Source organism: Elephantulus edwardii, unplaced genomic scaffold, assembly GCF_000299155.1.
Source record: "Elephantulus edwardii isolate Elephantulus edwardi_28Jun2011 unplaced genomic scaffold, EleEdw1.0 scaffold00153, whole genome shotgun sequence".
Taxonomy (NCBI): domain Eukaryota; kingdom Metazoa; phylum Chordata; class Mammalia; order Macroscelidea; family Macroscelididae; genus Elephantulus; species Elephantulus edwardii.
Window position 1 is genome coordinate 6,469,164 of NW_006399903.1, and position 15,797 is coordinate 6,484,960.

At 48.3% G+C, this 15,797-nt stretch overlaps 1 protein-coding gene across 1 annotated transcript in view; it reads right to left on the reverse strand.

Moving 5' to 3' along the window:
* Window positions 1-15,797, reverse strand: part of MYO10 (myosin X) — a 225,616-nt gene that overhangs the window by 138,545 nt on the left and 71,274 nt on the right. The window contains exon 3 of the mRNA XM_006895013.1: window positions 4,583-4,770. Coding sequence (XP_006895075.1) covers window positions 4,583-4,770 — 188 coding nt within the window. The remainder of the gene's footprint in view (window positions 1-4,582; window positions 4,771-15,797) is intronic.

Consider the following 15,797-nt stretch of genomic DNA (forward strand, 5'->3'; position numbering starts at 1 on the left):
ATAAAAAAAATTTAAAAAAATAATTAAAGGTTAGGGGTCATGTTTTCATGGGCCATTCCAGCTAACTGACCTGTTGTTGTGTTTGCTGTTTACCATGAATTGGAATCGACCCTCCAGAGGGTTTTCAGAGACAGTTTATCACATGGGAGGAGACTGTCCATCATTCTCCCTTGGAGAAGGTGGTGGCCTCGAAATGCATGCCTTCAGGATTGCAGTGCAGCTTCTTGCCACTAGGCCATGAGAGCTCCCCACTTAATTAACCTAGTAACATGTTTAAGGCTTCTGTCTGTTTCTTAGTTCCCTATGTGGTGCCTGGGGTTGTCAACGTTTGCAAGTGGTCATCCAAGGAAGACTGCTGGCCTCTGTTCACCTGGAGCAACAGAGGAAGGGGAGTCAGGAAGAGGGAGTGTGAACTGCCTTCAAGAACAACCTGTTTTCTTACCACAAGATCAGAAGAACTGGAAGGTGCTCAGGTGCCATTCCTGAGCACACGCATCAAAGATTCTATGGTGGCATCCTCATCAGAACAGAGGATACGAAGAATAGAATTTCACATTCTTGTGGAATCTGGACTTTCTGGAGCCAGGGAGGTTGAAATCAACCCTGACATTAAGTTGAAATCTTGACCCAAACATAATCCCTGATGTCATCTTAAAACCAACCGGTAGTTTAACTAGGAAATGAGTGTCCCTGGAGCCCTTGGGCTTTTTAAAGAACCATCTATAAGAGCTCAGACTGATGAGAACAGCTGGGAAGACTGGCCGGGAGCCTGAATGTGGTCGTAGGGACAGAGCAGCTCAGAAGAGGAGGCTGAGGATGGCCTCACAGTGCAAGGAATGTCCTCAGGGCCTTGAACGGCACCTGGACTTGGGTGGGTGGGGGTGCTGGGCTGGATATATTCACAACCACAAAAAAACCCAAAGGACAATGTTTTTATAAATGAACTCAATTGAATATCAAGTAAGGAAAAATGAAAATGTCTTCATAACATTGTGTGACAGCTGTGGACAATATTATAGTAGCCCCACATTTCAGGGCTGCTGGGGGCATCTGAGGATAAAGGAAAGTCTAATTGGTGGTCTAGCGGTAAGAAGTGCAATCTCAAAGGCGTAGAGTTCAAAACACAGGAGCAATCTCCTCCAAACCACTCCTTACCATCCTGGAGGTCACAGAAGGACAGCGTGAGTTCCTCTTAGGTGTCCTCTGTTCTGAGGACCTGGCTGCGATCCACACTGGGTCAGCAGCGGCCCCTCCGCCCTGCTCCCCCTCACCCCCTTGTCCTTGGCCACACTGCAGGAGAGCTTCTCTGATGGTCAGGGAAGAGGGAGCAGGGCTCAGCTTGGTTGTTCTAACCTGGGCCTCCTTTCCGGTGAATGTGGGCACTGGTTACCTGGCGACCAGGTGGGCCTATCTGTCTATGTCACAGAGGGGCTGCAATGGGAACAGGGCCAGCTGCCTGGAGGTGTAAAGCTGACATATGGCTTTCCATCTGCTCTCTGACACACTTGGGTTGAATCTGGGACCCAAAGGAAAAGAAGCAGTCTTGTTTCTTGTCTTCTCCCAAATATCAATACACCTTTGCTCTTGAAATAATAAAACAATCATTCATCTCCAACAGCTTAGGACTAGAAAGCCATCCAACAGATGCTGTAATCTCTGTCCTCCCTGCACTGCTCCTGGGGAGAAGCCGTTCTCCATGAACAAGGGACTGTGAGGGAAAATGAATGATGTGTTTGGAGAGGTCACAGAAAGCTGACCACCAGGGGCTAGCTCAGCCCTCCTTGGAGGCCAGCCAGGGAGCGGACAGTCAAGAACAGCACAAGGGCCGGATTCCACCACAAGGAAATGGGAAGATGATCCCCCTCCGCCCCCATCAGAGGCCAGAACTGCCACCCAAATACAAAGAACTGAGGCCTCTGAGCCTGCTGTTCTCAGTCAGAACACTGACTCGGCCACGGACTGTCAGAGGAGCTTTACCTCTGTCCTGGAATAAGCTCAGCCGAGAAGAAGGGTGCTTAGAAGCAGGGACGGTGCGACTCGGTCTCATTCACTCTGGGCGCATGATCAGAAGGGACTAGTCCCAGGAAAAGGACAATAAGCAGGGAAAGTGGACGGTTGGAGAGAAGAGGAAAACCGACAAGGAGAACTGACACCACGGCTGCAACAATGAGAAATAAACAAAGCAACAATTCTCAGGACGTCACAGAACCCGGCATGCTCCATTGGGCCCTGCGGAAGATCGCTCTGGGTCAGGACCAACGCCACAGCTCCTCACAGCATCACCAGATGGACGTGATGAGGATGATAAAAATGGAGTCTTTTAAAACACATACCGATCCAGGCCACGGGTTTTGCAATTACTTGCTATGCATCAGAGAGCTGGACAATGACTAAGGATGACAGAAGAATTGATGACTTTGAGTTGTGGTGCTGGAGAAGAGTCTTGAACACATGATGTACTGCCAAAACACCAAACAGGTCTGTATTGGAAAAGGTGAACTAGTTTGTTCCTTGGAAGTAAGGATTTTGAAGCTCTGTCTCACATAATGGGCATGTGGACAGGAGGACTAGTCCTTGGAGAAGGACATCGTGTTCAGAAGGGCAGAGTGACAGCACAGGAGAAGACCCCAGATGAGACAGATTGAGACAGTAACTGGGGTAATGGTGGTAGGTGTTTTGGAGACAGTGAGACTGGCTCAGGACAGGGCAAGGTTCAGAGCTGTTGTACGTAGGGTCGCTATGAGTCACAGGTGACTTGACAGTACATAACAGCAGCAGCACACACGCTATTGCTTTCGACAATCCCTGGGGACAGGTTCTGGAGTGTAAGGGGCTTGTGAGTTTATTTTAATTAATGAGTTAAACTTAGATGATGAAGCAGGTACAGTAAGTCTCTCTCCCTTGCCTAAAACAAAATATTTTTAAAAACCAAACAAAAACCATGTTTTCCTAAACCTGTCTTCTTGTTGTGTACTGTCAGGTCACTAGCTGACCGTCCAGTCTCCAGAGGCTATAAATGTCCTGGGAAGAGACTGCCCATCTTTCGCCCCAGGAGCAGCTGATGAGTTCGAACAGCCTGCCATTCGCTTGACAGCGTAATTCCTCACCACTAAGCCACTCACTGGTGCTCCCTCTTACAGTGAAAAAAGTGGAAACTCACCGGCACACAGCTCATGGAGCCACCTGCTCCCGTCAACCCCTCAGCCAATGTTCAAAGTCCACAAGCAGAGTCTGTTTGGTGTTTGGGAGGGGCAGGGACTGACTGGGAAAGAAGGCTATAAGGTACACCAGGCAGTACGGGGGTGAGGAAAAGCTGCCTGGGTTTGGGCACCGCTTCAAGAAGACCTGAATAGCTCATCAAGGAAGATCACAATCTACAAACTTCAAATTAGATTGTTGTGAGTTGCAGAATACTCACGGTGACCATATGAATGAAAGACCTGAACACTTACATAACTTTAGTTCTTTCTCCATGTTCATAGAGTTTCTAGAGGCAAGCCATTTCAGAAGTGGATGCCACTCCTGCTTCCAAGCTTGTTTTACTCAGGGAGTGCCACCAAACACTGTCCACCATGGGCAATCATTATCATATTTGACACATCAGTGCCACAGTGTTCAGCATCACAGCAACTACAAGTTTCCTCTGAACAGCAATGCACAGACCAGTGCTATACCATTTAGAAGAATGTCTGACCAAAAGCAATTAAAACCAGGCCTGAGGGCTGTGGATTAAAATCACCCACCTTGGGCTTGGTAGCATAACCTTCTTTCCACTAGGCCAACAGAGCTTTAAGTTGTCAGTTATTGTTGTTAAGTTCCATCGAGTTGTAGGATTACACCTCAAAATTCAAAACAAAATCCTACCCACTGAACCAATAAACAACATCATGACAGATGAAGTAAAGAGTGAAGATGTCTAGGATTTCATTTTACTTAGATTCACAGTCAACATCCATGTTGGGAGAAGTCAAGAAATCAAATGGCATAGTTCACTGGGTAAATCTGTTGTCAAAGACCTCTTTAAAGTGTGCAAGAGCAAGGACGTCAGTATAAGGACTAAGGTGCACCGGAGCCAAGTCATCGCATTTTCAATTGCTTCATATACATGTAAAAAATGGACAACAAACAGGGAGGAACGAAGAACTGATGCCTCTGAATTGTGGTGGTGGTAGTAAAGGATACTGAAGCCACCACGGACTTCTAAAAAACACATCTGTATCAGAAGCAGCACAGTCAGTGTACTCCTTGGAGGTAAAGATGGTAAGACTCTGTCCCACACACTTTACAGCATGCTGTCAGGAGGGGCCAAGCCCGAAGAAAGACAGATGATCAGGGAAAGAGACAACTCAAAACGACCTGGACTGACACATGAGTGGACCCAGGGCTTAACCCTAGTGAAGACGCTGAAGATGGCATGGGATCAGGCAGGGTTTCATTCTCTCCTGCTGTTGTGTGTTGGTCGCCACGTGTAGGAACACATTCAAGGGCATCTACCAGCAGCCCCTGGCCCCCGTCCCTATGCTTCGCAAGGCCATTGTCAACTGGCCGCCTGCCCAGGCCCCCACTAGCTGCGCTCAGGTACCTGATGAGGACACACTGGTTGTCATGGCGCTTCCACAGGCAGCGGTAGCACTCGTTGGCGATGGCGAAGATGTGAGGTGGGATATCCCCCAGGTGGTGCCGGCTGTACTGCTCCATGGCCTCGTGCTCGTAAAGCCCCGGGATCGTCTTGTAGGGGTTCACGGAGGCAATGATGGAGCCGATGTAGGTCTGCAAGCACAAGGGACCAGGTTACACACAGCACGCTGGGGAGGGGCTCACCTCCACTCACTTCCACTCGCTCTGAATGCAGATCGGGGCTGCTGCCCCTCAACTCCACACTGTTCCTCACGCCCACCGGGGCAGACGGGACTACAGTCTAGCTCAAGACAACATGCTACTGTGGCTTTCACACAGTCTGCATGATTGGATGGTAAAGGGAAGGACAAATTGTCTCCCCAGTTGCACATATATTTTTTTCCCCTCTCCTGTTTTTTTTGGTAGGAAATGCTTATTGTTCTGTATAAATGACGGAAACCAATGAAAGATAATGGACAGAAGCAGCTCAGGGCTGACCCCTGTCCCTAGGTGACCTTCCTAACCCTCCTCCTCATCACAGAGGACAATTCCAGCACCTTCCATGCTAGAAAACTGGAAGGAAACACCCAAACCCACCGGCAGTGTGTCCACTCTGACTCCTGGCAACTGTCCACTGGGTTCTGAGGCCATAAATCTCCACAGGAGACTGTTCAGCCTTCTCCTGTGGAGCAGCTGGTGGATTTGAACCGCTGACCTTCTGATTAGCAGTGGGAGGCACTGCACACTACCCACCACCAGAGCTCCTTATATAAAAAAGGGCAGGATTACATAAACAAAACCACTTCATGAAAATGCAGCAGAAGTCTGTAGACACCAGAAGCTGGGTCAGATGGAAATTAGCAAGTGAAGGAAAACCCAAGACTGAAATGAGGCAGTTCTCTGACCAGAGACAGTAAACACCCGAATAAAGGCTGAAGACTTGAGAGGCCTGGGAACACGTGCCAGCTCTGTCGAGTTCCAGCTTTCGCAGGTTGCTGGGCATTGACGCGTCCACGAGAAAACTGCATCCAAGACTGGCTACTGGGTTTCCACGCACGGCCACGTATGACATAAAAACCCAGCATCGATCAGTCAAGTTCACTGCAGAGAGACTGCTGGACAGAGCAGAAGTGCTCCGGAGGGCTCCCAAGGCTGAAGACCTTTACAAAACACACTGACTCTTCCTCTCCCCAGTGGAGTATCTAGTGGGTTCAAACCACTGACCTTTGGTTATCAATAACTGCTTTTGACACCTCTTTTCCTTTTTTTTAAAAAAAAACAATCTGTTTGCTTACAAAGTTCATATACATTGTGAGTCACACTGTTCTTCATTCACATTGTGTTTCATACAATCATTCTCATACATTATTTTACAAAATTAATCACCAATGAAACTTGCCCATCATGACCCTGTCTTTTCATCCAGATCCTTCCCATTTCCTTCCCCCTTCCTCTGCACCCACCAAGGTGTGCAATTCTGTGGTTTTCCCCTTACCCATCCTCACCCTTGCCTCCTTGAGTTCCCATACATGTTTTACTAGTTATCTTTCTAGCTTAACAATAATGGTCTTAGGGAGTATTTTTCCTTATGACATCATGTTAGTTCACTTAACATAATGCTCTCCAGCCTCTCTCAAGATATGTAGTTTACAAATCGTTGCTGCTGTGTGGTGCATGGTATTCTATTGTGTGAATGCACTACAATTTCTCAATCTATTCCATTGTGGTTGGACATCTGGGCTGCTTCCATGTACTTGCGATGGTGAATAACGCTGCTGTGAACACTGGTGTACAAATCTCCATTAGGGTCTCGGTTCTAATTTCCTTGGGGTCTGTTCCTAGTAGTGGGATAACTGGGTCTTATGAGTTTCTATGTTCAACGAGCACTTTTAACCACCACGCCACTAGGGCTTCTTAAGCACCTGACACTAAATAAAAAGCTCACCGCACTGCTATCAATTCTGTCTCATGCATCTCTCTTTTTGGTTTCCGAGGTTTTAAATTTTAATGGGAGCAGATAGCCTTTCTCTCTAGAAATGACTGGTGGATTTGAACCACCAACCTTTTAGTAAACAGCCAGGGGTCCTGTAAGCCCATGTGAGGAGGTGGGTGGACAGTGCCGTAACCACCACCATCTAGCAGCACCTGTAAGGTGCTCCCTGCGGGCCCGACCTTCTCTGATCTTCCCAATGACCCCAGGAAGCTCTCATTTTACGGCACAGATTCCAGTGGAGGCTGAGGCATGGAGCTGTTTGTCATCAGAGATTCCAACACACAGCCACCCTGTGTGAGAGGGTGGAGCCAGCCCACAGGGCTTCCTGGGCTCCCAGCTTTATGGAGCCGGATGGCCCAGTCCTTCCTCCCAAGATGCCTCAGGTGGGTTAGAACTGTGGACCTTTAAGTTCAGTCGAGCATCCAACCACTGTGCCTTAAATAAAACACGTGGGGCTCCACAGCCCATACGTGCACCCCATGTTATTACACTCCACTCTACTGTGCTTCCCAGAGAATGTGTGTTTGACAAAGTGACGGTGTGCAGCAAGCAGATGTGTCAGAGCCTTTTCTCCTAGCAGTATGTGCTCACTTCATGTCACTATGTCACATTTTGGTAACTCTCCTATTTCAAGCTTTATCGTCATGTTATTATTGCATACTTCACAGACTATACTACAGCGTCAACATTACTTTTATAGGCCCTCGAACTCAAAAACCTCCAAACTGTCATTGAGTCGGGTCCAACTCAGGGCAAACTCGTCCTTGGGTGTCTGAAGCCGTGAATGTTTGCAGAAGGAGACTGCCCATCTTTCTCCAGGGCTCAGGAGTGGACCGACCCTCAGCCTTCTCGTAGCAGTACTACACTCTGCTCCAGGCTCTATGGACGTGCTCACACATTCACTCACTGCCAAGGAGTCAGAACCGACTCACAGCTGACCCTCCAGAGTTTTCCGAGGCTGTAAACCGCACAGGAGGAGACTGCCTCTCTTTTCTCTCTTGGAGCAGCGGGTGGATTCAAAGCACCAGAGAGATGTGGCTTTTGGGTCCGCAATGAGTCCCTGCGGACTGGAGGTCTCACTCTGTCACCATCATTACTTTGTCTCAGGGCTCTGGAACAGAGCCAGAAATGCCACCGGGGTGTACCGGTGAGCAGTCATGGGGGTATCTGAACCGAGGGGTCTGAATCCATGGGCTCTATTCCTCACATACGATAGTGGGGTGCAGTTATAAAGGAGAGCAAAGAAACCCCCAGAAAAATGACTTAGGAGGGCCACACGGTCTGAGCGCATCTGCACCACATTAGAGCAAATTGCAGTAATTCACGTTCTCAGCAACAGCCTGGGCCCATGAAACATCTTATGTTCAGCGTAACTCTGTTTTCAAACTTAAGGAGGTCTATAATAAGTTTTTGACATATTTGTGGCCCAAAGAAGTTAAAAACCAAGAGGATGTGGTGTTTTCATGGGGAGTGTTCCGTTCCCCGACAACCATGACTCTCCCTAAAGCTCTTCTCCTCCCTCAGAGTCCTGTGGGGGTGTCTGGCCAGAACGACAGATGGAAACTGTGGGACAGACTCTGGGTTCTGTCGAGGGCACCATGTCTCCTGCAGCGCTGGGGCCATAAATGTTCCAGTTCCGTCTTTCATGGTAACTGCTGACAAGCAGTGGCTGAGGCCACGGTTCCCGCACTGTCCTATGACCTAGTGTCAGGCCTGTCTCCAGCCTGTGCTTCATTCGTAGACCCTGTTACTGTAAAGATCCCCGACAGCAAAGGCTGTTAACCAGAAAGTCAGCAGTTCAAACTCACCAGCCTCTTCTTGGGACAAAGACGAGGCAATCTGCTCTCATTAAAACTGACCACCTAGGAAACCACGTGCAAGGTCTCCACAGGTTCAAACCACCAACCTCTGGCTTAGCAGTGAGAGCTTTAGCCACTATGATAAAAGGGCTCTTTAAGCACGAGATCAAATAAAAAAAATCAACTCCATGGTTATCGACTCAAAGGCAGTGGGCATTATCAGAAGACACTCTGGTAGTGTAGCAATTAAAGTGTTCAGCCGCTAGCTACAGAGGTCAGTGGTTCAAACCTGGTCAGCTCCTCCAAAGGATAAAGATGAGGCAGGCAGCTTCCATGACGGCCTTGGGAAGGTTTACTTTGTCCCACGGGGTCATTATGAGGTGGAAGCACTTCGACGAAAGTGGGTTTTATTACTACACTTTTATCTAGTAAAAAAAACAAAACACCAACACAAAAACAAACCCCAAATCAAAGGGGTTCTCTCTTATTTTGTGGACCATCATCAGGGCAGCCAGTAACTCTCATTGTTTTCACAAAATCTAAGGGTCAAGTGGAAGGTCAAGTGAAGATGTGCATGGTTAACGATGAACGACACCGGCTGATTTGAGGCTCACTCTCCCTGCTCCCCAACAAGAGCAGCTTCCGGCTGATCCTGGAAACCAGACACGTGTCCTCTGATGCTAGGACACGCCTCTCTTCCAGCACCACAGCCGCTGAAGCAGTGCCCTTCTCTCTGCACCAGGACAAAGCTGCCACTGCTGTTTCCTATACGTCATGGTTAGGACATCCTGTGATATTAGGATACTCCGAAAAATGTGACATCAAGACTGGAGAAAGAGTCATCGACACCATTCTCTATGCAGATGACACAACCTTGCTTGCTGAAAGTGAAGAGGCCCTTTGAAGCACTTGTTGCAGAAGACCAAAGAATACAGCCTTCAATATAGACTGTTTCTCAATGTTAAGAAAACAAAAATTCTCACCCCTGGACCAATGCACAACAAAAAGATAGATGGAGAAAGGACTGAAACTGTCCAGGACTTCATCTTACTTGGATCCCTAATAAACACATTTGGTACCAGCAGTTAGGAGATCAGGAGATGTATCGCACTGGGAAAGTTTGCAGTCAGGAACCTCAAGTTTTGAGGAGCAATGATGTTTGAGGAGTAAGGTGCACCATATTCAGGCCATGGTCTTTTCAATGGCTTGCTATGCTGCTGAGAGCATGACAGTGAATAAGGATGACAGAAAAAGAATTGATGCTTTGGAGTTGCAGTGTCAGAGAAGAGTGCTGAATATCCCACGGGCTGCCAAAAGAACAAACATGTATGTCCTGGAGAGGAGGCAGCTAGAGCGCTCCTTGGAGGCAAAGATGATGAAGCTTCATCTCACACACTTTGAGCACGTTGCGAGGAGAGGTTTTTTCCCCTGGAGAGAACTATTATGCTTGGAAAGGTGAAGGGTCAGTGAAAGAGAGGTCAGCCAGGTGGACTGACACAGTGACTGCAGCAATGGGCTCCAGTGTGTCACGGAGTGTGGGGACGGCACAGGACAGGTCAGGTTATCGTGTCGCTGTGAGTTATACCGGACGCCACAGCATCCAACAACCACCACCTGCCAGTAACATGCCTCTTACAAAAAGGATACACATGCATTCTGGGAATCTTGATAAAGACAGGCGTCCTGGTGGTGTGGTGCGTGGTGTGCTGGGCTCCTAACCAAAAGATCGGCACTTGGAATCCACCATAACTCCCAGGAAGAAAGATGGGCCATCTCCTTCCACTAAGAGCTACAGCCTCGTAACCCCAGTGGGGGTCACCCCGGCACCGGGGGAGGCATGTTATACAAAGAACCGTCATCCCCAACACGAGCTGCGGCCTTTCTCCCTCTACCTTATGGACACAGTCTCATTTGGGAATGTTGTTGTTGAGTGCCGTCGAGTCACAGGCGACTCATAGTGACCCTATGAATGAAAGTCCTCAACACTTGTGTGACTTTCATCCTCTCTCCAGGTTCATAGAGTTTCCAGAGGCAAGCTATTACAGAAGTGGATGCCACTCCTGCTTCCAAGCTTATTTTAGTCAGGGAGCTCCACCAAACACTGTCCACCATGGGTGACCATTATCACATTTGACACATCAGTGTCCAGTTTCTGGGAACAGGATTTTCTTTATTAATTAATGAGGCCATGCCAGTGCAGGGTGTCAGAAGCCAATCACCTTAGGGATGTGGAAGAGCAGATGGCACAAAGGGCACATGCAGACAGGAGATGCCACACCATACGGACACTGCCAGGAATTGAGGACAGAAGTGACCCTTCGTCCAGGGATGAAGGACAGAGAAAGCTGTCCCCCAGAGATTGCGTCCTGGCTTCTGAATCTAGGCTCCTGAACAGTGAAAACACACACGTCCCATAAGCTGTTCACACGTGGTGTCTCGTTAGAGCACAGAGAGAAGCCACGAGGCCATACCTGGGAGACTCTGCACACTATTCATCACAGCTGAGCCCTGGTGGTGTAGCGGGTGATGTGCTGGACCGCTAACCACCAGGGCTACGGCTGGAATCCACAGGAGAGACAGCAGGCCGTCTGCTCCCATTATGATGCAAACACTCAGAAGCTTGAGCGAGTGTGCTGGAATTAACGCAGTGGCGTCGGACTTGGGGTGCTTTTATTCATAACATATTTCTGTGGTTATAAATTTCTGAGATGAGCCCTTTTAAAAAAGTTATATTTATTCATAGAACTGGCATACATCCTAGATTCTTTTTACTCAAACTTATTCTTTGAAAGAATGATTATTTTAGTCAAAACTTGATGATCAGGGTGGTCAGGGTGGGGGGAGCGCTCATTCCCAGGGAAGTCCAAAGGTGAGCTGTGTCACTAATAATATTATAGCCCCTTTAAGTGCTGTTCCTGCTGACCAAGAGGACATTGAGTCCTTGTACGGGAGGATACAGGGCGACCCTATGTTCACTAGCTTGAAACCAGCCGTGTCCTGAGCCAGCCTCACTGACTCCGACACACCTACCTCCATTACCACAGTTATGATGTCAATCCATCTTATACGGGGCCTTACCTCCTACACTGTCCCTCCACCCTTCCAAGCATGATGTGCTTCTCCAAGGACCGTTCCCTCCGAGCAAAACACCCAAAGTATGTGAGAAAGAGTCTTAAAATCCTTGCCTCCAAGGAGCAACTTGGTTTCACCCTCTCTATGACAGATCTGTTAATTCTCTTGGCAGTCCATGGTATGTTCAACACTCTTCTCCAGCACCACAACTCAAGTGAATCAATTCTTCTTCTGTCATCTTCAGTCACTCTCCAGCTCTTTGATGCATAGCAAAAAAATTGTAAAGATCACAGCCTGGATCAGGCGCACCTTAGTCTCTGGACTGACACTGTTGCTCTTCAGCACTCTGGAGTGATTTAGAATTCACCTTCTCAATCATGACCTAATTGATTTCTTTTAAGGTCAGTGAACCTTCTGAAATCTCTGAATAAAGAATCCAAAATGTGTCCTCCTGTCCCTTCCCACCCTGTCCCGTCCTGTGGTTTAATTTTCAGCCATACAATAGACTGGTCTACAAGGAGGAAAAACTTGTTTTAATTGGTGAGCTCAACCAAACACGGTCCATTTGCTGTGATGCTAAACACTGTGACACTGATGTGTCAAATGCGATAACGGTTACATGGTGGACAGTGTTTGGTGGAGCTCCCCCATAAAAACAAGCTTGGAAGCAGGAGTTGCATCCACTTCCAAAACAGCTTGCCTCTGGAAACTCAATGAATGTGGAGAAACGATGACAATTTTACAAGTGTTCAGGTCTTTCATTCATAGGGTCACTATGAGTCATCTTTGACTCAATGGAACTTAAAAATAAAAACAAGGAGGAGGATAGTAATGCCACGGAGGCACTTACTTCTTCGAATAAGCCATAGGAGATCAAATGAACAGCATTTGCCCAGGGACAGAGTTTGGAATTCAGTAAGGGATAGGAAAGAAGGACGGATGGAAATGGGACACACACAGAGGGAGTGGGGAAAGTGTTGTTACAGTGTGAGGATGGCAATTAATGTCACCAAACAAAATGTGGAGGAAATGCTGAATGGGAAAGTGACCTGCTGGGTAAATTGTCACTGAAATAAAAATATTAAAAAATTTATCCCTGTGCACTCCCCGCCAACCAAAGAATCATCTTACTGATCTCAGGATTTGAAACAATTGCACTGACATACTTCCAGGCCGGCTTTAAATGGCACTGGCAAGCTGGGTGGCGAAGCAGACGGCCCAGCCCATGTTTACTCACCACCACGCACCCTCATTTTCTCTGACGTGCTCCTGTGATGTGGGCAGGACACTGTGCCCGCCCCTTGGACAGTAAAGGACAGGGACGTGCTGTGACCATAGTCTGGAGCCACAAGAGAAACGGGGCCGGTAAGAGGGTGTGGGCAGTGCCACGTGGATCAGCTACAGGGCCTGCTTCTCCCTGCACCCAGCAGCAAGACCCAGGGGACCCAAGGCCCTCCCGCACTCTGTCAGCCCCACGCAGCAGTGGCCAGTGTGCCCACGTCCTGGCTGTTCCACATGTTCACTAGCCCCTCCTCCCACGTCCACTGCTCCCCGTTTTAGTCAGGGCCCCCACTCTGCTCCCTTGGTTTAACGACATCTCCACCACACCTCCTTCTCTCCTCCCTAGTCACTCGAATCCGATGTCCTCCAGGATGTTTTCCTCCACCTGTCACAGCCTGAGAACACAAATCCCTGCAACAAACCCTCCTCACCGCCCACGGGCTCCGAGTCAGGCCCAGCGGCAGAGAAGAGGCTCTCAGAAAGGCACACCGCGTGGCAGCGTCCTTCACAGAACTACTGCGCTTCTGAAAAGCATTTGTTGGACACTTGTACCATTTCTCCCTCGATAAAAAGTTACTATGACAGCTCCAAAAATGGCAATAGTGACACTGCATAGTCTAAGACGACCGACACACACACACACACACACACACACACACACACACACACACACTCCAAACACAAGTCAGAGCCAGGCAGCAGCTTCCTCCAACTGAATGCCACATCCCACCGACTAAACAGTCCTGTCATTTTTACGGCCTTTCAAAAATAGAAAGCACCTTCTATTTTGAAACACATTAATAATATTTTTTTTTAAAGTCAGAAAAGTTCCACACAACTTACCAAATTTTAAAAACAAACCCCACAAATTCAACATACCAAGCAGCCCACGTTCCCTTGCCCGTTTTAATAATTGGGAGCAGCTGCAGCCCTTACTGCTCCCAAGGGCAGAGAGAACCCCGTTTCTGCCATCTCAGAACCTACTGAGTCCAGGTTTTCAAAAGGCCTAAGGCGATGACATCCAGAACCCGATCTCCACCAAAATAAAACACCTCCCTTGCTCCTTCACTGACAGAGTCTGAATCAACTCATAGCCGACTCGTAGGTGGGTTTTTGGGAGGCCCTAGTGAGTGAGAATGATGATTTCTTTGAGCTGTGGTGTTGGAGAAGAGCACTGACCATCCCACGGACTGGGAAGACCTAAGACAGACAGATCTTGGAGAAGGTGCAGCCAGGATGTTCCTCGGAGGCAAAGATGGTGAAGCTTCAGCTCCTATACTCTCAGCATGTTGCTAGAAGAGACTGTTCCTTGGAGAGGGACATCATGCTTGGGAAGGTCATCAGCTGAAGTCAGGAAGACACTTGGAGGGAGGGACTGACACAGTGACTACAGCAACGGGCTCATGTGTGATCCTGAGGCTGGCACAGGACAGGACACGGTTCCGATCGTATTTGACTTGATGATACCAAACACCAATAAGAACTCAGGAGGGGCCAGTCCCTGGAGAAGAACATCATGCTTGGAGAGGTCGAGGGGCAGTGAAGGGAGGGAAGGTCATTCAGGAGATGGATCGGCAGTGGCTCCATCAGGGGACGGAAGCAGACCGAGCCTGGGAGGGCGGCCTAGGACCTGGGAGGATTTCGTGCTGCTGTGCATGGGATCTGGATGAGCAGGAACTGACTGAATGACACCCAACAACAGCAACAACTGGGAATACACACATCTGCTAACGTTTATTAGTCACCCCCACACCAGCGCTGTGGTGCTTTGCAGGTATGAAGGCAGGACAAGCCAACACAGCCTTCTTATTTCAGCTCTTGGACTACAAACAAGTATCCTTCTTCGCAGCCTATTAAAGCCCCTTCGTTGGCATTCCAGTGATGACTTCACTGCTTAAAAATACCCCCACGTGTGCCGCTCAAGTGTCTGGGGTCCCAAGGCACGAGGAGGCTGTGGTGTGGATTACAGATGGCAAAAACTCACACATGTGCTACACCAGTTTTGTCAGAGGAGAGTTGTAGTGCTGTCGGCTGTGAGGGCAGTGTGACGGCACTAACAACAGACAATAAAAACAGGTGTCTTTAAAGAGAAACACATAAAAATTAAGGTTACGACAGATCTGTTGGCACTAAGCTGTGAGCAAAGGTTGGTAGGTACGTAATCCTGAACCTAGAAAAGGTGGTTCTGTACAACTCATTTACAGTACGCAACCACGAACAGAACCAGCAGAGAGAACCAACTAGACTTCTTATGCTGAACTTTGAAGTCTAAGGTGCACCTGATCCAGGCTGTGTGGTCTTCTCTATCACCTGCTACACATGAGAGAGCTGGACAATGACTAAGGATGGCAGAATGTGAACTGATGCCTTTGAGCTGTGGTGCTTGGAGAAGAGTACTGAACACTCCAGGGGCTGTCAAAAAGAACAGACATACGTCATGGGGAAAGTGCAGTCAGAACGTTCCTTGGAGGCAACAATGATAAATCTTCATCTTTCATACTTTGGACATGTAGCTAGGCATGGCTATTCCTTGGAAAGGGACATCATACTTGGTAACATGGAAGGTCGGTGAAGGAGAGGAAGACCCTCATTAGATGGACTGACATGGTGACTTCAGCAACGGGCTCTAGTGAGTCCGAGATGATAAGGATGCCACAGGATAGGACGAGGTTCAGGTTGGCTGTTCACAGGGTTGCTATAAGGCATATTCGACACAACAGCACTTAACAACAACTACACGCTATACTAGTACAACAACCAAATGATCTTCTAACAAGAACCATGACCTTCTAACCAAAAGGTCATGCGTCTCTAATGATTCTAATCGACCAGGTATTCTAGGAAGAAAGATGAGCGATCTCTTTCCATTGAGACTTAAAATCTGAGAAACCCAATGGAGGTTTCACCATGACTTAGAATCAACTTGAGGGTAGTGAGTGGTGGCTTTCCTGAGCTACAGTCAAGGGCCTGCTTGCATGTAAGTAAGAAAAAGGGAATCCCAGAACACCTGACTGTGCCCGTGTGAAACCTATACT